At 32.9% G+C, this 20,769-nt stretch overlaps 1 protein-coding gene across 3 annotated transcripts in view; it reads left to right on the forward strand.

The window, feature by feature from the left end:
- Positions 1–9,052, forward strand: part of stat3 (signal transducer and activator of transcription 3 (acute-phase response factor)) — an 86,393-nt gene extending 77,341 nt beyond the window's left edge. For all 3 annotated transcript variants that reach the window (XM_056453248.1, XM_056453247.1, XM_056453249.1), the window contains 2 exons: positions 4,654–4,754; positions 7,235–9,052. In XM_056453248.1, the coding sequence (XP_056309223.1) occupies positions 4,654–4,754; positions 7,235–7,341 (208 nt within the window). In that variant the 3' untranslated portion in view covers positions 7,342–9,052. The remainder of the gene's footprint in view (positions 1–4,653; positions 4,755–7,234) is intronic.
- Positions 9,053–20,769: the final 11,717 nt, after the last annotated feature.

Here is a 20,769-nt window from a genome sequence, read left to right on the forward strand (position 1 = left end):
GTGGCCATAACTAATATGTACTTGCACAGGAATTAATAGTTCATTACAATGTACTTATTGTGTAAATATATGTATTTACTGTGTACTTATACTTGATTAAACACCTGTATGTAATTACACCTGTAACTAACTTCTGTAATTACATTTGTAGTTACACTGTTTACCATCCCTTACACCTTAACCCACCCTTAAACCTACTCATGCCACCAAACCTGTCCATAACCCAACCCCTATCCAGAACAAGACCACCACAAGTGTTCTTAAATACATTATGAACACATTAAGTACACTATTTATTTTTTGATGAAAGGACATAGTAGTTAAGGACACTTAATATAAAGTGGGACCAATTATTTTAAAATTGCCTACAGAACAAACCACTGTTGTACAATACCTTGCCTAATTAATCTAACTTGCCTAATTAACCTGGTTAAACCTTTATATGTCACTTTTTGCTGTATAGAAATGTCTTGTAAAATATCTAGTGAAATATTATGTATTCTCATCATGGCAAAGGTAAAAAAAAAAAAAGCGTTATTAATGATTTTGCCTTTGACTGTATATAATACACATGTATAATCAACACAATACACTAAATAATCACATGCAAATTCCAATGATGCAAATTGCAGTAATAATGCATTGGTTTTAATGTTAATAAAATGCAACAGTTTAGTTCTGAAAGTAAAAAAACTTCATAGGGATGAACCTTTAGAGGCAGGCCTGTTTTTGAGATCTTTGTAGAAGTTATTATGCTTTTGTTAAGCCCATATGTATATATATCAATTCATCCTATTTTAACAAAAAATGGCAGAATGTTTAAATGTTTAATGCAACAATTACCCAAAAGGCTGTATAGTACATTCCTCCAATAAAAGAGTTGCTCTTTTGCTTTATCACTCAGAATACTCAACATTGGCATTTATATGCACATTCTGTAAATGTGAAATATCTTGTTTCTGCAGAAATAACCAATATAATTTAATAAGCAATTATAATCCAGCCATTATTTAAGCGTCATTTAATTATCTTGTATGCATTTTTGTAAATATGCTTCAAGTCAACTTTTGTAATGATTGTAGCTTGTGGCTGTTTGTATTTTCAATTGCTTTTAATATGTTTTTTTATTTAAAATAGAATGGGAGAGAAAAGACAGGAAATCTAAGTAACATTCAGCATTTTCACTTTGTAAATAGAAACTGCTTGTTAATTTTACAAAATTATGGATAGGTGGCAAGTAAAACATTGAATTACATTGGAAATTGTGTCATATAAGGGACTGAAAACGCAGTTCAGTTACCAAATTAACAAAAAATTTGTATTTTTACATGTACACCATTGACTCATAACTGTTGTGGCTGTTTCATACACGCATCACACATTGTAGTTTTAACCAGTGAGGTCTATAATAATAATATAATAGTGATTTTAAACACAATTTTGCTATTGAATGACTGTCAATGAAGAAAGAAGCTTTTTGCGGATGTAAAAAAAGAAGTCTGCATCCAGAGTTCCTTCACGTTTTGTTTTAATATGGAAATACAACCAAAGTTAAACAATGAAATCCAAACATTGGAGATTTTCTTTCCTCGTGTAGTGATAAATGAACACATGATCCAGCTTTTGCTTGAGAGCTGGACGTTAGGCGCAAGTTTTAATGATCCAGGAAGCAAAAAAGAGTTTTTGGCTATATCTATTATTGGCTTTATCTTATGAGCGTGCTCTTTAATCCCATTTTCCTAGTAATGATGCTAATGGTATAGAATGTGTTACCGGAAAAGTGCTTACAAAATCGAAAGCATTTGAAACAATCATTTAGTGCTCAATAAATTCTTCATATTCATTCTCATAATGCAAACATGAGCTATATGTTAATATGTTTAAGAATGATAACGTAATTATTTGGGATCTGGCAACCCAAGATTAGTTTTACCCACAGTCGATAGAATTAACATTTAAAACAGTGTGAAATGTGTAATGTGAAATTTAACCATCAGCTGTTTTGAATTGGGTAAATAAAGGTTTGTAGAATCACTTCATGATGCTAAATAAATACATCAAGGTGTCGATAACTTAGATCAGCAAAGCCTGTTTTGAGTTCAATTAATTTCAGTATACTTTATTGAAGAAACAAACAACATAACACAAACCATGCAGTAAATTGCATTCAAAGAAGAGAATTAATCATTTAAATATTTAATTAATGTATATATTCTTAAAACAACTGTATCTGTACACAGGCAACCTTTATTGTCTACCAGAGAACAGTAACTCATACTTGGAGAATAAGATATGTGAAGAGCTGGATAATACTTTATTAGATTCATTAAGAGCTGATTTTTCTTAAAATACCTGGTAACTTACGTTGATAAAACTGTAAATGTCTTGATTAATCAGGAAGTAATACCGCTTATAAAATTTGATTAATCTGATGTATAGTTTATGACCACCAGACGTGTCCCTAACTCTTTGCTATTATGGTCTGATCTTACCTTGCTGGTGTTTGCAGAACAGACAGAACATCAGCTGCCAAGTCGTGCTTGTTTTCTTGTCTCGACACAAGCAGGAAACTGTGTTGAAATGCCACTTTAGTAAAATAAACTCCCCGTACGATTTGTTTGGAGTGTTCACAAACAGGCATGGCTAAACTTTGGCCCCTAGTAAATCATTACTCTGGTTGAGATTTAATGATTGAGGACACCGTAAATAAGGTCATATTATAAGTAGGTTATGCTTTACAGTATGTGACACACTGTAGCTAAATTTGATCTTTTAGTGGCTAATTATCAGGAGCAATAATCAAATGAACTCCTCAAACGTTAAGATTGTGTACAGAAACAAACTGTGCAATTGGTTGTAATTGGGTTTTATTAACATTACAAGAAAAAGGCAGGGTTAAGAGGTGAGTCTAGACTCATTTTGTTGCCAGATCATGCTATAAAAAGGCACTAAAAAGAAGTTAATAAAATAATCAAAATGAATCAAAATTCGTTATATTGTAAGCCTACATTGTGATTGATTGTAAAGTCTATTAGACTGATTTTGGCCGATCTTGCTAGAAACAGCACCAAAAAATAAGTTAATAGATTAACCAAAATGAATTGAAATGCTTTATATTGAAAAACAACATTGTAATATTCATTAAAAAAAAGTCTTTTAGACTAATTTTGTTGCCAGATCCTGCTGAAAAAAACATAAAAGAACAAGTTGATATATTAACTAAAATGTTTTATTTTGAAAAAACAAAATTTATTTTTTACATTTGAAAAGTCTGATAAACTGATTTTTTTTTGTTGCCAGATCCTGCTAGAAATATTAAAAATCTTAATTTCCATTGAAAAGTCAGATTATTTAGATGAATTTTGTTAGATTATTTTATGTTAGATCAATTATGTTGCCAGGTCCCGCTGGAAGAAATAATAATAAAGAAAAAAAAAAAAACAAGAACAAGCTCATAAATTAACCAAAACAAATCCAAATGCTATTTATTCCGAAAATGTTCTAGATTAATTTTTTGTCAGATCCTGCTAGAAGACATATGGAAAACCAAAATTTCAATTGAAAAACCAGCTTGGTTAAATAATTTAGAATTATTTAATGTTTTATTAATCTTGTTGCCAGATCCGCTTGAAGAAATAAAACGCCAAACAAGAACGATCTCATAAATGAACCAAAATAAACCCAAATGATTTATATTGAAAGCCAAAATTAGAATTTTGATTTAAATGTCAGTCTGTTGCCAGATCTTGCAAGAAAAATAAACACTGAGCAGCATCAAGCTCATTAATGAATCAAAATTAAATCCAAATGCTTTATATTGGGTTGCAGATGGAAGGGCATCTGCTGCGTAAAACGTGTGCTGGATCAGTTGACGGTTCTTTCCGCTGTGCCGACCCCGGATTAATTAAGGGACTAAGCCGATAAAGAAAATGAATGAATGCTTTATATTAAAAATCAGAAAGTAAATTTTTATGAGCCTTTTTGAGACTTCCTTATGAGACTTTGAGCCAAATCCAAACAAGCCAAGTTTGCCTATGATCATTGAAAATGAACAGTGGTGGATGCCAAATCTGCAAAATGCCAAAAATAAAAACACCTGTATCTAAATGTGATTGCAACTTTGTAAACTTTACTGTAAATTCAGCCAATTAATAAATATAACTAATAATTAAACAAACGAAAAGCAGGCTTCTTTTGAAATGGCAATGCTGACAATGTTTTATTTGCCACTTTAACATCCTCTAACATCCATGATAAAAATCTGTTAAAGGGTTAGTTTACCCCAAAATGAAATTCATTTGCTTATCTATAAGATTGTTGAAACCTGTATGACTGAACCGCTTTGACTTTCACATTGCTGACATTTCTCAAAATATCTTACTTTCCACTGAAAAAAGAAAGTCATGCAGGATATGAGGGGAGAGTACACGATGACAGAACTTTCATTTTTGGGTGAACTTAGAGTGCTAAGCAAGTGATGTCCATGTGTGTGACTCTAAGTGTGGGTCTGTGTGAATTTTAGTAGGTGTTTCTGACACATATGTAAACTAGGACGAAGGCCGACTCATGCTGTGAAAGATTTCTTACTAAATCAACACATCTTTATGCATTTCAGTTGACGTCATGTCTAATGTCAATGTCTTTCTTTTGCAGGACTAACTCTGGCAACACAAGCGATTTGTTCCCAATGTCGCCTCGTACCCTCGACTCTCTCATGCACAACGAAGCCGCTGAGGCCAATCCAGGACCTCTCGGTGAGTGATGATAATTCAACAGCTTATCATGCTTATGAAAAAAAAGATACATATTTATTATATAATCGAATACAAAATAAAAGTTTGCTTGACATAAGATATATGTGCATTATATATATATATATATATATATATATATATATATATATATATATATATATATATATATATATATATATATATATATATATATATATATATATATATATATATATATATATATATATATATATACTATGCATATGTTATACACACATACAGTTGAAGTCAGAATTATTAGCCCCCCTTTGAATTTTTTTTATTTTTTGAATATTTCCCAAATGAGCAGAGCAATAAAATTTTCACAGAATGTCTGATAATATTTTTTCTTCTGGAGAAAGTCTTTGTTTTATTTCGGCTAGAATAAAAGTAGTTTTTTATTAAAAATGTACAATTATTAGCCTCTTTAAGCTATATATTTTTCGATTGTCTACAGAACAAACCATTGTTATACAATGACTTGTTTAATAACCCTAACCTGCCTAGTTAACCTAATTAACCTAGTTAAGCCTTTAAATGTCACTTGTATAGAAGTGCACACACACAACATGTATATTAAAAAGTAATTAAATCATATCTAGAATCAGACCGAATTTACAGTTTTGTTTTTTTTTTTTAACAGTATTTTGTGAAATATCTGCAGGTTTATTTGGAAGGATTTTGATAGAATAGGAGCTGAAAACTTAACACACAAAATAAAGTAAATCTTAACTTCTGTATAAGGTTTATAATGCAAATACAATTAGAATCACTTGCACAAAGCTATAGTAAATCTCTGAAATAATACATCCACTAAAAACAGGAATTGTTAGTTTACAAATTGTATTCTACATGAATCATCTAAACGTCTGCCTATTAGTCAATGATATTGCTTTAATTCATATAAAAAAGGATAATATGTGTAAAAATATTTGTTTATTCACATTTACAGAAGAATATAAAATGACTGAATGGTGGGCTCAAAAAGGAATCTAATAGTAGTATTAATAATAAATAATTACATCATTAAACGTGTATTTAAATTACTGGTCAGACTTTATTTTGATGGTCTGTGTGTTGAATTTAAGTTACATTGCAACTAATTCTCATTAGATTATAAGTAGACTGTTAAATTGGGGTTAGGGTTAGTGTAAGTTGACATGTACTTGCAAAGTTTCTTATAGTCAGTTAAATGTCTGTTGAAGGAGCAGTATCAGCAGATATTAGGCAGACAGTCTACTAATACTCAAATGGACCATCAAAATAAAGTGTTACCAAATTACTTTTCTAATTACTATGTCTATAAAGTAATTTAATTAATTACCTGACTTAACACTAAAAATGGCTGTAAAAGTCAAGCATGGTCTTTAGCTTTATCTAAATAGTAATAATTAAGCATTTTAATAACAAGCACATGACTCATTAGTTAAGCAGAATTACTCTGCAGAAAAGAAATATGGAACCAAACATGATTCAGAGCATTGCTCACCATATTTTATATTTTTAATTGACCTTTTTCTTACTTAATTCATTGTTTCCTGCGCATGTGCAGTTTTCTGACAAATCCAACATTTAGTTGAGAAATGAAATTATTTAACTTGCAAAATATCTGAATAGAAAATACAATCACACCATTTCTATCTACAATACTATTTATTATATTATGAATTAATTTATAACTCCTCTCATTGTTTCTTAAGCATGTTCAATCGTCTTGATAAATGTCACCTTCTTTAGTTTAAAAACTATTATGTTTATATAAAATATATTTGTATAATAAAAAAACAATACAATTATTCCTGTTGTTCAAAATTAATTTATACAGAACTATTGAATTAAGGTTCTGTGTAACTGTAATGGGTTACATGCACATGGATTTTTAATTTTAGCCAGCCAGCTTCAGCGCTTCCGGTGAACTGTCTTTCCATTATAAAATTGCCACGGTTAAGAACTGATTTCATTAAAAATCAATGATCTTCACTGCCTGATAGATATATGATATAAAGTGGGTCTCAGACCGGCCAAGAAGAACTGCATCAAATTCCATTTCCCGCCACCACGTCTTTAAAATATGGCCGTTTATTTTACCCCAGTGTTTTTACCATTAGAGTTTCTGCGCTCGCCTGCTGATCCTGACTGTGCTAGTGGTTACACGGTCTTTCATCTCAATTTACCCTTGAACAACTAAATAAACGAATAAGTCTATTTAACTGAATGTATTTTAACTACATTACAACATCGATGATGTAAAAAGAACCGTATGAAATTGAAAATAGTCACATTAACCTTTCTCCGGAAGTTTATCATTGGCTGAAAAAAAAACTAGCTGTGCATACACCCCATTAAATGACCTAAAATTAACAGTAATCCCTTCCTTTTTTTTTTTTATTTGAGGATAAGTAATTTAATTAATTAAAGTAACCCACCTTCTTATAATACTGTGTGTTGCCATGTTTCTCCAGAATCCCTCACTCTGGACATGGAGTTGAGCTCTGATCATCCGTCACCCATGAGAGAAGGGTTTGCAGCCTCCACAGTCTCGGATATGGACACCTGCCGAAATGCTTAGTTTTCCACGATTTTAGTTTAATTTTTTTGTTTCCATTGGGAAAAGCAATTTTCATGTACATAGTGAGCTTAGGTGCTACAACTGCTTTCTCTCTCCGAGCCAAATTTTGCATTTCTTTTTTCGATTTTACAGTCAGTCAAAAGTGCAAAGAAGCTAAAATTTTCAGATCAAACTTGACAATACTGAAGTAGACTTTAAAATGTAAAAAAAAAAAATTGTTACACTGCAAAAATGCTTTTCTTGTTTAGAGTTTTTGTCTTCTTTCTAGTCCAAATATCTACAAAATCTTAAAGGGCATCTATTTGACCTCTTTTACAAGATGTAAGATAATCTTTTGGGGTTTCTAAAATGTGTCTGTAAAGTTTCAGCTCAAAATACTCAACATGATTATTTATTATAGCATCCAGAATCTGCCCATTTTGGTGTCTAAATACAGTGTAGCTGTTTTTGTAGCCTGTGTCTTTAAATGCAAATGAGCTACTTCTCCCCGCCCACCAATTCCACATGCGTGTCTGCTTCTATTGCGCCCCAAAACTAGGGGAAAACAACATGGGCATAATAAATGGGGGAAAAAGTGTTGTGGATGGTGGATTTTTAAAACAAAACAAAAAACTTAATGCAAAAGATCATCGGACACTCAGTTGAGAGTAATTGAATAGATTTATTATAGAAAAATAGTGGTTTAATTGAGCATCTCTTCAGGGTGGCCACAGGCCAAAATAACAAACAAAGTAAATCACAAAGAGTTGGAACAGATATTTCAATCCCAGTTTCTTTGCAAAATATTTGTGTGTATCCATGTATTTATAGAAACATGGTGCCTGTCAATCAATTTGGTGGGCGGGGAAAACTGCACTTCTACTTCACATTGCGGTGGGCCTCAAAATTACTGGGATTTGGGTCCTATTTCAATGTCAGGAAATTAAAAACAGAGACTTATTGTCTTCATATCACTCCAATATGACAGTGGACACACTATACCCACACACAGTTCTGTCCAAACAGCTTCCAAAAGTTGGTTTTCATCATAGGTGCCCTTTAAATCAAGAAGCATTTTCTAGACAAGTAAGAAATATTGTCTGTTTTCAAAAATAGTTCGTCGAAATTAAGTTGTATTTTCTGTCAAACAAGAAAAATAATCTGCCATTTGGGTAAGTTAAATGTTTTCAGTTTGAAATTAGTGTTTTACTTACCTCATTGGCAAATTATTTTGCTTGTTTTGCAAAAAAATTGATCATTTTGACTCATTATTTCGGAAAACAAAACAATGTTTTTTACCTGTCAAGAAAATACTATTTAATTTAAGATTCTTTTTTATATATTTGGACTAAAATCGAGACCAAAACTAAGTTAAAAAAGCATTTAAATGTTTTAGTTTTTCATCACATGTTGATATGAATGGTTTTAAACCTTAAAAGTGCTTTCAAAATGTTTAAACTGCAGACTTTGGGCCATGACTGTATTGTTGCCACAACTATTTTTTAGGAATATGGAAAAGCCAGTCAATTGTATTGCAATGAATGTCCAGTGTGTTCGCAGACATGAAGCATATTTCGAGCTGTTGGCATATAGAGACGGTGATTTGTTCTTCTGAAATGAGTAAGCTTTACAGGAATACCGATAAACGGCATGATTTTCCATCATATTGAACCTAAAACTGGATTCAGATGTTGATTTGGCACTCAAGCATCATTAAACGGTCAGATCATAAGTTGTAAAGTTACTTTTTTATGCATGCACATCTATGATAGCTTCGGTTTTACATGAATATACTGTATTTTAATGTCGCTGAAAATGTTTTACTCTTTTATTATATGTCTTAGGGAAGCCCATGGAGGAAGATAAATGTATGAATATATATCTTGCACCGAATTTTTCGCCATATTACAGTGTCGCCCGTATTTGGATTGCAAGGTAAATCTTGCACAGAGCCAGCAGAAATATATATATACACACATCCAAATACATGCACATTATATAAACAATGCACACATATTTATAATTTTGTTCCTTAAATCTCTCATCTGTTGTGTGATCATCATGCCAGATACACTTCAAATGGAAATATGATGGTAAAAAGATGCTTCTTTGTGTACTTTGTTTCTCACTCTTGTGTGTCTGTCTTTCCTCTCTCACTTTATGGTGTGTATACTGTTATGTGTATATGCACTGCACTATGTATATTCTCTTTGTTGTACAATGAATTTTAATGAGAAATGGTTCTCTGCTGTATTATTATTTTTTTTTTGTCCTTTGTGAATCATTGTAGATGATTCAGAAGTTTGGCGTCAGCAAGATTTAAGCAAGAATTTGATCAAAAGGCTTTTATTATGTTAGAAAAGATTTTTCCTTTCAAATAAATCCTGCATTTTTGTACTTTTAGTTGAAAAAATGGTTCATAGTTCAGAAATATAACGAAACACAACTTTGTATTAACATGATTGGATCCATAGACCACTTTTACTTGGGGTAAAGATTTATGTCCTAGTAAATTGAGTTATAATTTACCTTATATGTAAGTGTATTAATAAATAGTGGTAATCCCAGAATAAAGACGGTATTCTCTGTATACAACTAAATCAACACTTGTGAAAGCAGTGTAGTTGAATCGAAAACTTATATTTTACTAGTATGATGATGATCTTATTTTGACTAAGGATATGGTTCCTGTGAGAAAAAATAACGAGATGATGAGTCGGGGAGGTTAATTTACTTCACAATCTTTATTCTCGGCCATCAGAGTCATGTCAAAGTCCCTTTAAGGCAAGTCATTTCACTCGGCGGCCATCTTTGAAACACCTCTCGCCTCGGCATTCCGTTTGAATGGGGAAACATCAAATTCTCCAAAACTACTAGCTAAGCTTACGATTACATTTCATATTACGAATAACTGATAAAATTAAACAATAACTGTTTATTTAATTTCATTTGTAAATGTTCGTAAATGCCCCCCCCACCCCCTGAGAATTGTAATTCTATAGCAGTTGCTGATAGGCTACTGTACTAGAAGGCGGGCTTTATTCACCATATAGCGACCGCTGATTGGCTCCTGCACTAAATGGCGGGGCTTCAATCGCCATATTGACAGTTACACTTTTCCCCATTCAAAGGTATACGAGTGACATGTCTTGTGTATCCTAGAGTTTTTGGTCACGTCTCAGACAACCGATAATTCTATTCATTTTTTTTTCTATGCATTTTCTCTAGAACTGTCATATGAGACTAATATTCAATAGATTTCTTAGAGGATCTTAGCATGATGTTTTCCAGTTGTGTCTTTACAATGGATTGATTTCTGTTATTTATTTAGAAAGTTTATAATATTAATAATAATTTTATTTATACATATTATTCAGTTTAGCTATTTATATAAGACTAATATACAGTTTTATTCAGAATTATTAGCCCCCCTGAATTATTAGCCCTGTTTATTTTTTCTCCAACTTCTTTTTGAAGGAGAGAAGTTTATTTTCAACACATTTCTAAACATAATAGTTTTAATAACTAATTTCTAAAAACTTTATTTTGGATTTCTAAAAGATTTATTTTATCTTTTTGACTTTAATAATTCTGACTTCAACTGTATATTGGGGGGGGGGGGGGGGGGGGGGGTTGGCTGGCATGAGCGGTTAAGAGGGGCCTGTGCTGCAGTACAGCTTTATGTCTTGTAACTCACCCGATTGGATCAGTGGATACTGGGGAAAAGTAGTTCTGATGAGATTTCAACTTTCATATCACAAGAAAAAGTTGCATTTTAAAACAGATTTAAAACAAATGAATAATTTATTAGTGTAATATTTCAGTTTTTCAGCTATATGTGACCCTGGACCACAAAACCAGTTTTGTTCCATGGGTATATTTTAGCAGTAGTCAAAATGCATCTTAGTGGTCCAAATTATTTAAAAATGTATAATTATTTAAAAATTTTATTGATTGTTTGAGTGGTTGAAATGCACATTATTTTAAGAATTTTTTTCTTGCAAATCAGTATCGACATTACAATCAACATTAAATGCACTTCAACCAAAAACACTTTAACAAAACATTCACAACACTTCAATCACATAGTGTGACATAAAAAAAAAGCAAAAAACTTTATTTTTTATAAAGCGTTTTATTAAGTAGCATTTTAATTTGACTATTAAGTCTCTGAAATTTTGTCCGATTTGATGATGGTAAATCATCAGCATCAGAGATTACACTTTAAGCTAATCTTATCTTCTTAGTCGTATAGCTTTTCTAATGGTTGACCTACAGCCTTGAAGCAGATTTTTAATTGATTAGACAATCTTGATTTCAACATTACGGACAAACTTCTATACCAGATAGAGTGGCAGAATTGCAGAATACTCATTATCATAGCCCTAAAGAACAGCAGGAGAATCCCTCTTCTTACTTCGAATGACCTGAGACGATGAAGAAAATGGATTTTGGAAAATGGAGATGCTCAAAATCATTAGAATATTAAATAAAGAACCATTCAAAATGTTCCATTAAGACATTTTGTAAATATTCTACTGTAAATAGTTGCAATCAGAATTATTAACCCCCCTGAATTATTAGCCCCCCTATATCTATTTCCCCCAATTTTTGTTTAATGGAGAGAAGATTTTTTCAGCACATTTCTAAACATAATAGTTTTAATAACTCATTTCTAATAACTGATTTATTTTATCTTTGTCATAATGACAGTAAATAATATTTGACTAGATTTATTAAGACACTTCTACAGCTTAAAGCAACATTTAAAGGCTTAACTAGGTTAAATTAAGCTTAAGCTAAGCTAAAACTAGGTTAATTAGGTTAACCAGGCAGGTTAGGGTAATTAGGCAAGTTATTGTATAACGATGGTTTGCTTAAAAAAAATATAGCTTAAAGGGGCTAATAATTTTGACCTTAAAATGGTTTTTAAAAAATTAAAACTGCTTTTATTCTAGCCAAAATAAAACAAATAAGACTTTCTCCAGAAGAAAAAATATTATCAGACATACTGTGAAAATGTCCTTGCTCTGTTAATCATCATTTGGGAAATATTTAAACAAGAAAATAAATTTCAAAGGGGGGCTAATAATTCTGATTGCAACTGTATATCAAAATTTTTTTGATTACTAGTTTGCATTGCTACTTCATTTAGACATCTTTAAGAGTGATTTTTTTTTTCTTTCAGCATTTCAATGTTTTTGCACTCTCAGATTGCAGATTTTTAAATATTATCCATTCTAACACCATCCTAAAAAGCTTATTTATTCAGCTTTAATGCAATGTAAATTACAATTATGACACATCATACACACACACACACAGTGGGAGAAATAAGTGTTGAACACATCACCATTTTTCTCAGAAAACATATTTCTAAAGTTGCTCAATTTCTAAATTTCGCCAGATGTTGCTAACAACCAAAGAAGTCAACATATGCTAAAAAAAAGCCACTTCGAATTGGTTTAGAAATTATGTGTAACAAAAGGATGTGACACAGGAAAATGTATTGAAAACATGAAGGGGGAGGTGTAGAAAGCCCAGAAAGCTGCTGAAATCTCTCTGTAGTTATTCAACAGCCCCCATGCTATTCGACATTGTATATAAATTTTAGCTGCTTCAGTCCCACATCTACATTACCAGGATGATAAAGATGAAACCAGGGTGAAAATTTCAGCAAGACAATGATCCAAAACACAGCCGAGGAAACTCTCAAATTCTTTCAGAGAAAGAAAATCAAGCTGTAGAATTGCCAAGCCAATCACCTGACTCGAATCCAATAGAGAATACAAAATAAAGATCAGATTTGATAGACGAGACCCACACAACCATCAAGATTTGTACACTCTGTTGAAGTCTGTGAATAACTCACGTCTGAGCGATGCATGTGACTTTATTCTCCATATGAGAGGCATCTTTAAGGTGCCATTACCAAAAAACCTTTTATATAAAGAATTAATTACAGTTATTAAGTACAGTTATTAAGTACGTTCTCCTGTCATTTCAATGTTATTACACAACTCATTTTTCAGATTTTTTTGTTTGTTTGATTTTTAAGCTTGTATCAAATAAACGATGTGCATAAATGACATTTAAAACAAAGCCTTACCAACCCCACACATTTGAACGGTTCTGTCTGTTGACATTTGAATGTGAAAACTAACTATAGAGATCCTGAACTATTAAAAGAGATGACAAGAACCCAATAGGCTACACTTTGAGCTATCAGGACTGGCATTCATCAAATTTACCTGTAATAAATGTCCCTAAATAGTTGCCCCGTGGTGGCATATTTTATCTGAGACCCTGTGGAACCAAATTAAATGATTATGTCAGTGCATATTTAAAGGTCGTTCTTCCTAAATGAATCTCATCTGCCTTTACGCAAACGGTAATTACTGGGTGTTTATCTCTTTCTGTCTACCTGTCATTACTTCTGCTCTAAAGGGTAAAAAGAGACAGATAGAGAGATTGGACATTGCGCGCTGACCTTTCATCTGGGCTCTTTGATTAGACGTCCAGCTGTTTGTTAGGTTTGCGGTAATGATGTTTATACTTTCAAATGTTTGGAGCTTGTGGAGAGACAGACTCCTGAAGACTCAGAATGATTTGCTTTAAATCCTTATGTAAATGATAGAAGAATTGGGATTCATTTTATTCTTATATTATTTTATATAAATTATGAGGAATAATTATTATTAAGGAATTAATAAGGACTTTTTCCACAGTGTTTCCTATGATATTTTTTTTTCTTCAGGAGAAAGTCTTATTTATTTTATTCTGGCTAAAATAAAAGCAGATTTAAAAAAAGATTTATATATTTTAAAAAAAAAATTTTTTGGCGACCCTAAAAATCTTCAGAATATCTTGTTTTGTGTTCAAAAGTTGAAAGAAATCCATAAAAGTTTGCAACTCAAGTCTGAGTAAATAATGTAGATCATTTTAATTTTGGGGTGAATTACCCCTTTAATCCTCTTCTTTTACTATTTTACAGAAACTGTTTTAAAAATCCTGTTTATCATTCCACATTTTGTCATCTCATCTTCTCTGGTAGCTCAAAAATAATGAAGTAAGCAATTTCTATCTAATGGATTTGATGACATTTTCATATAATTCTAAAGCCATAGCATATATGCATGAGAATAAATTAACCATATTTATGTATTGCTCCATTAATGAAAAGTGTCATTGCATCAACTGTTAAAAATGGGATGTGTAATTGCATAAATGTGCTTAATAGAGATCCGCTTTTGAAAATCTCACAAAGCCTAAGGAAAAGCAGATGCAAAGTGTGCATTTTAATAACGTGCCTTATATTAAGATACACTGTGGAAAAGGGTGAGTAAATCTATGCCTTCTGATAGCACAGATCAGCTCACTCGGGGAAAGAGAAAACGCTGAATCTATGTTTTCATCTTGCCAGGCTGAAGTCCTGCCAATGCAAGTTGTTTATCAGCAGCATTTGACGAGCAACTGTGTTTGAGTTTGTCTAGATCAGGGGTGTCTAAACTCAGTCCTGGAGGGCCGGTGTCCTGGAGAGTTTAACCCTAATCAAACACACCTGAACCAGCTAATCAAGCTCTTACTAGACATACTAGAAAATTCCTGGCAGGTGTGTTGAAGCAAGTTGGAGCTAAACTCAGCAGAACACCGGCCCTCCAGGACCGAGTTTGGACACCCCTGGTCTAGATTATTTTAAAAAATAAAACATACTGACCAGCATGTTAAAGCTAAAATGTGTATTAAAATGGATCATTCACACCAAAATTAAACTTCTGTCATCATTTACTCACCACAGACGTCCATAGTGAGGAAAGAAAAGAGAATTTTAAGTCAATGGTTACAGGTTTCCAACATTCTTCAAAGTATCTTCTTTTGTGTTCAATCTAGAAAAAGTCTAGGGTTGAGTAAATGATGACAGAATTAAATATTTTAGGTGTACTATGTCTTTAAAAAACGAACAATATGGCGTGTTTACCATTTTATCTGTCATTTTAAATTAAAAATGTTGAAGCGACATGGTGGCTCTGTCGCCTCAAAGCAAGAAGGTTGCTGGTTTGAGTCTCGGCTGGGTTAGTTGGCATTTCTGTGTTGAGTTTGCATGTTCTCCCCACGTTCAAAGACGTGCTCTATAGGTGAATTGAATAGACTAAATTGTCCGTAGTGTATGAGTGTGTGAATGTGAGTGTGTATGGGTGTTTCCTAGTACTGAGTTGCAGCTGGAAGGGCGTCCGCTGTGAAAAGCATATGCTAGATAAGTTTTTGGTTCATTCCGCTGTGGTTAACTCTGATGAATAATGGGAAGAAGCCGAAGGAAAATGAAATGAAATGTTTGCTATATACTCTGCGCTTGCAACAGATTCGCTGATCTTAAATAAACTAAGAAAGAATGATCTGTTTAATCAAGGCAGTGAATGTAGTCCAATGGTTTGGCCAGCAGGGGGCAATATTGACCTGGATTCGACAGCATTAAACGCTCGTTTAATTAACCTGTTTTAAGAGCTAATGCAATCACTGCAGCACTTTTAATTAAAGTGATAAAGAATTAGATGAATGGGCGGGAAAAAAACTCTGAAAGGGTGAGTCTGCTATTTTTTGTTGCTTTGTTGGGCTGTATTTCCTTCTGAAAAAAATAAACCAACGACGTCCTAATAGTTTTAAATGTATTAATGGAAGCTGTGTTGTCACGTAGGTCTCATACTGGTATTAATTTGTTATTTTTTGCCTTCTATTGGAGTCATATTCAAACCAATAAATCTTATGGAGTCTGAATGCACTGAAAACATGACTTCTGCTGCTGGTTTAAACTATTTAAGACCAGTTGAAACAACACAATACTTAAGGATTATTTTGGGGACAACTTAATTGTTTTATGTTCAACCAACTTTAATTTGTAAAAACAATTAAGTCAGCTTAATTGATTTGTGTTGGGAGAACATGAAGGAATTGTGTGGAACCCTGCATTTTTTACCATGTGTACAAATCACTACACTGTAAAAAAACAAACAAATACTGGTTAACTCATTTTTTCATGAGTCATTTGAACTTACATTACATTGAACTGACTTAAAACAGATTGCGTAACTTATAAAAATTATGTTAGAACATGATTAACTTTAATAAGTTACAAATAACTATAACATATGTTGTCATGACTAAGTGATCGTATCATTTTACAGAAACCACCCAAAGCAAAATTACTATAGTAATTTATAGTAAATGCTATAGTGTTTTTGGAGCACTCTGTTGTAAAGTACACTGTAAAAAAAGTTGACTCAGCTTAAAAATTTTAAGGCAACAAACTTCATTTTTGAGTTGACTCTGCCTTTAAACCAATTACTTCACTTGACTTGATTTAAGTTGAGTAAACTTAAATGTCTTGAAGTTAGCTGCCTTCAAATTTTAAGTTGAGTCAACTTTTACTTGAATTAACCTGTTGTGGTGATTCTTGACTGTAAAAAAATACCGGGTTCTACACAATTCCTTTATGTTGTTTCTTAACATATTAAATTAACTAAATCATTTCTACAAATATAAGTGGAATGAACGTAAAACAATTAAATTGTCCCCCCACAAACTTAAGAACTGTGTTGTTTCAACTCATTTTAAATAAGTAGTTTGAACAAGCAGGAAAAATCATGTTTTTAGTGTAAAGTTGACACTGTAATAGGCTACTACAGCTACAGTAATATAAATAAATGCCCCGATACTGTATTCCTACAACTTTAGGGTAAATTACTCTACAATGCACCACTTTACTGTAGTAAAAATGAAGTATACTACAGTATTTATACCGTTTGTAGCAACCAGTTTCCTCAAATGGTTTGAGTTAAACTAATCTATATGAGTACCGTGAACTTACTCCATTTAAACTGAAGTAATGAGGCATTTAATTAACTCATTACCTTCAACACTGAGTTCAAAACTATTTTCAAATGAGTAGAATTAACTTTCATTCAATTTTGAGTAAACTACACTCATTTCATTTGATAAAGTTGACTGTTGGGTTTTACAGTGTAAATGCTGTAGTGTTTTAAACATATTGTAGTAAAGTACACTTTACTACACTTGACTTAAAATTTTAAGGCAACAAGCTTCAAGACATTTTTGAGTTGACTCAACTTTCAGAATCAGTATCAGAAAGAGCTTTATTGCCAGGTATGTTCACACATACGAGGAATTTGTTTTCATGACAGAGCTTCTGTGCAACAGGATTACAGAGACAGGACAAAAAACAGATAATAAATACATTTAAAAAAAATAGAAGTAAGTAGTGAAAGCAGATATACAAACTGACAAGTGTATGTACATGTTTATTACTATATACAGCTTTATATGTGCAGCTGTTATGTGCAAATTGGCATGTAAAGTGTGTTGTTAAATAAGTGTATATGTGTATAAAAGTGTATGGCAAGTAGTGATGTTGGCTCCACAATTATTATCATCAAGTGTTCATGAGATGGATTTCCTGAGGGAAGAAACTGTTTCTGTGTCGGGCTGTTCTGGTGCGCAGTGCTCTGTAGCGTCGACCAGAAGGTAAAAGTTCAAAGAGGCAGTGTGCTGGGTGTGAGGGGTCCAGAGTGATTTTGGCAGCCCTTCTGCTCGCTCTGGATAAGTACAGTTCTTGGGGAGTAGGAAGGGTTAACCAGTGATTCGCTCAGCAGTCCGAACTATTCGACGTAGTCTTTGGAGGTCGTATTTAGTAGCTGAGCTAAACCAGACAGTTATTGATGTGCAGATGACTGATTCAATGATGGAGGTGTAGAACTGTTTCAGCAGCTCCTTTGGGAGGTTAAACTTCCTCAGCTGATGAAGAAAGTACAGCCTCTGTTGAGCTTTTTTGACGATGGAGTCAATGTGAGTGTCCCACTTCAGGTCCTGAGAGATGGTGGTGCACAGGAACCTGAATGACTCCACTGCTGCCACAATGCTGTCCATGATGCTCAGTGGGGGAGAGCAGGGGAGTTTCTCCTGAAGTCCACTATCATCTTCACCCAATTACTTCACTTGACTAGATTTAAGTTGAGTATAATCAAACATGTCCTGAAGTTTTTTTTGCCTTAAAATTTTAAGCCGAGTCAACTTTTTTTTTTTACAGTGCGCATGAATTAATCTCTTGTGTTAATTCTTGATTGTAAAGAAAAATACTGGGTTCTACACAATTCCTTCATGTTGTCCCAAAACAAATGAAGTTAACTTAATTGTTTTTACAAATGAAAGTGGATTAAACATAAAACAATTAAGTTGCCACCAAAAAAAAAACACCCCATAAGAATTGAGTTGTTTCAAATCATTTTAAAGAAGTAGTTTGAACAAGCAGTAAAAAAGTCATGTTTTGAGTGTAAAGTTAATATGGTAATACTACATGATACATAATACTTGTACGCCTACACTAAAAATATTTTTGTAAATTACTTTGTTATTTTACGGTAAATATATGTAATTTAACTGCCGTTGTTTTACTTTTTTTTGACATCCCAGCTGCTCGGATAAAGAAGTAAAATAACATTTTTTTTTACAACTACGGTAATATAAACAATATTAAACTACAATGTACCACTTTACTGTAGTAGAAATGAAAGTATGCTACAGTATTTATTGTCGTTCACTATAGCAGTATGCTGCAGCAGTTATTAAGAAAGAGCTGTAAATGTATTCGTTATAATACACTTTATTATACAGTAGTATTTAATCTAAATTACTGTAATAATGTTTTAAATTGGCACTATATTTTTACTTTATTTTATTTTACTATATTTTTATTTTAAGATATGTTTTTATCAGATCCCATGCAGGATCTTCTGTGATGGATTGTGCTGTTTGTTTTTCAGCAGGGATAAAAGCGGTTACAGCCTGACAAATCACACGATTTAATTCAGATATCATGTTTTCATTTCACGCTCTTTATCGCCTCGTCTGACACTTGACAGTGTCATAATTTGCGATTTTCTGTCCCTCGCCCTTTTGATCACAGCTTGTGTCCATCCGCTTGTTTACGTGCGTGTCCGACAACCTGGATCCGGTTTTCTGCTCTGAGTTGTCTCTCCGTCTTCGAGAGTACGGGGGCGGACAGGAGAAATAGGGGTCGACACGCTGCCAAAAGCGAATCTCCCTCAAGATTTGGCGGTTTCCCAGAGCCGGGGAAAAAGTGCTGAGCTCGCAGCTGAAGTCTGTCCAGTGGCAGACGCCAACGGTTTTATGAGTATCCGCATAAACAAAACTACTGGATTTACCTCTGGCCGTTATCGTAGTGTTGTTTTTGCATATTAAGAAGGCTGTACCGCGTCACGCTTTAACCTACATGTCACTGAACCACCAAGTTATTTTTTGTAATGATTTAGGTTCATATTGCTTTTCCAACTGGCGGCCCGGTGGTATTGTCGCCTCACAGAAAGAAGGTCGCTGGTTCGAGCCCCGGCTCGGTCGAGTTGGCGTCTCTGTGTGGAATCTGAATGTTCTTCCCGTGTTCGCATGGGTTTGTATAGGTGAATTGAATAAGCTAGCCTATATTGGGATGTGATGTGAATATGAGAGTGTATGGATGTTTCCCAGTGCTGGGTTGCAGCTGGAAGGGCATCTGCTGTGTAGAACTTATGCTGGATGAGTTGGCGGTTCATTCCGCTGTGGCGAATGATGGGACTAAGTCGAAGGAAAATGAATGAATGCTTTTCCAAGGTTGAGTTGCACCTTAAGGATGTTATTTGTTATTTTGAAAACCAAAACAAATCGTTAGAAGCTACTGTGAAATTTCTTATACTTTCTGGGAAATTGTGCTTTCACAAACAGAGGTTTCTTAAAAAATTGTCAACTCTTTTAGACTGCTTATTTGAAATAGAACATTTAATTAATTCACTTAGATTAATTGATAATAAGAAATGTGCTTCTTTCTTGGAAAACATATATGATAAGATCTTTTATGCTAACTGCATTTAATTAATTAATTTATATTTTTTTTTATTATTTTTTAAACATTTAATTTTTTTTAAATGTTCTTTTCTGTTTATCCAATGTGGGTACTGTGTAAACCCGTGATGCCCAAACTAGGCCCAAATTTTGGCCCGCCAGAGGGAAAATGATTGAGAAGAGTTGGGGAACACCTTTATCAGATATTCTCATTTTTATTTTAATGTAACCTTTGTTTGTTTGCTTGTTTGTTTTATTGTTGAGTGACCAAAAGCAAAAATAAATTAAATGTTTTAATTAAATGCTGTAAATACGAATTGAGACAAAGCAGAAGAGGCAATTCAGCGTGACTAGTTTATTCGGCATTGAACTCCAGTGTTTCATAAGTGGATTTGGCGTTGTATGGTTTTTTTTTTAATATGTTCGTTATAATATAAATTTTCAAAAAAAATGAGACTGCCTCAGTAAATACGGTTGAAGCTATTTTTCTATTTATTTTTTATAAAATAAGTTAGGAAATTACTCATGTCGACCTTATAGTAATGT

The sequence above is a fragment of the Danio aesculapii genome, chromosome 3 (assembly GCF_903798145.1).
Source record: "Danio aesculapii chromosome 3, fDanAes4.1, whole genome shotgun sequence".
Taxonomy (NCBI): Eukaryota; Metazoa; Chordata; class Actinopteri; order Cypriniformes; family Danionidae; genus Danio; species Danio aesculapii.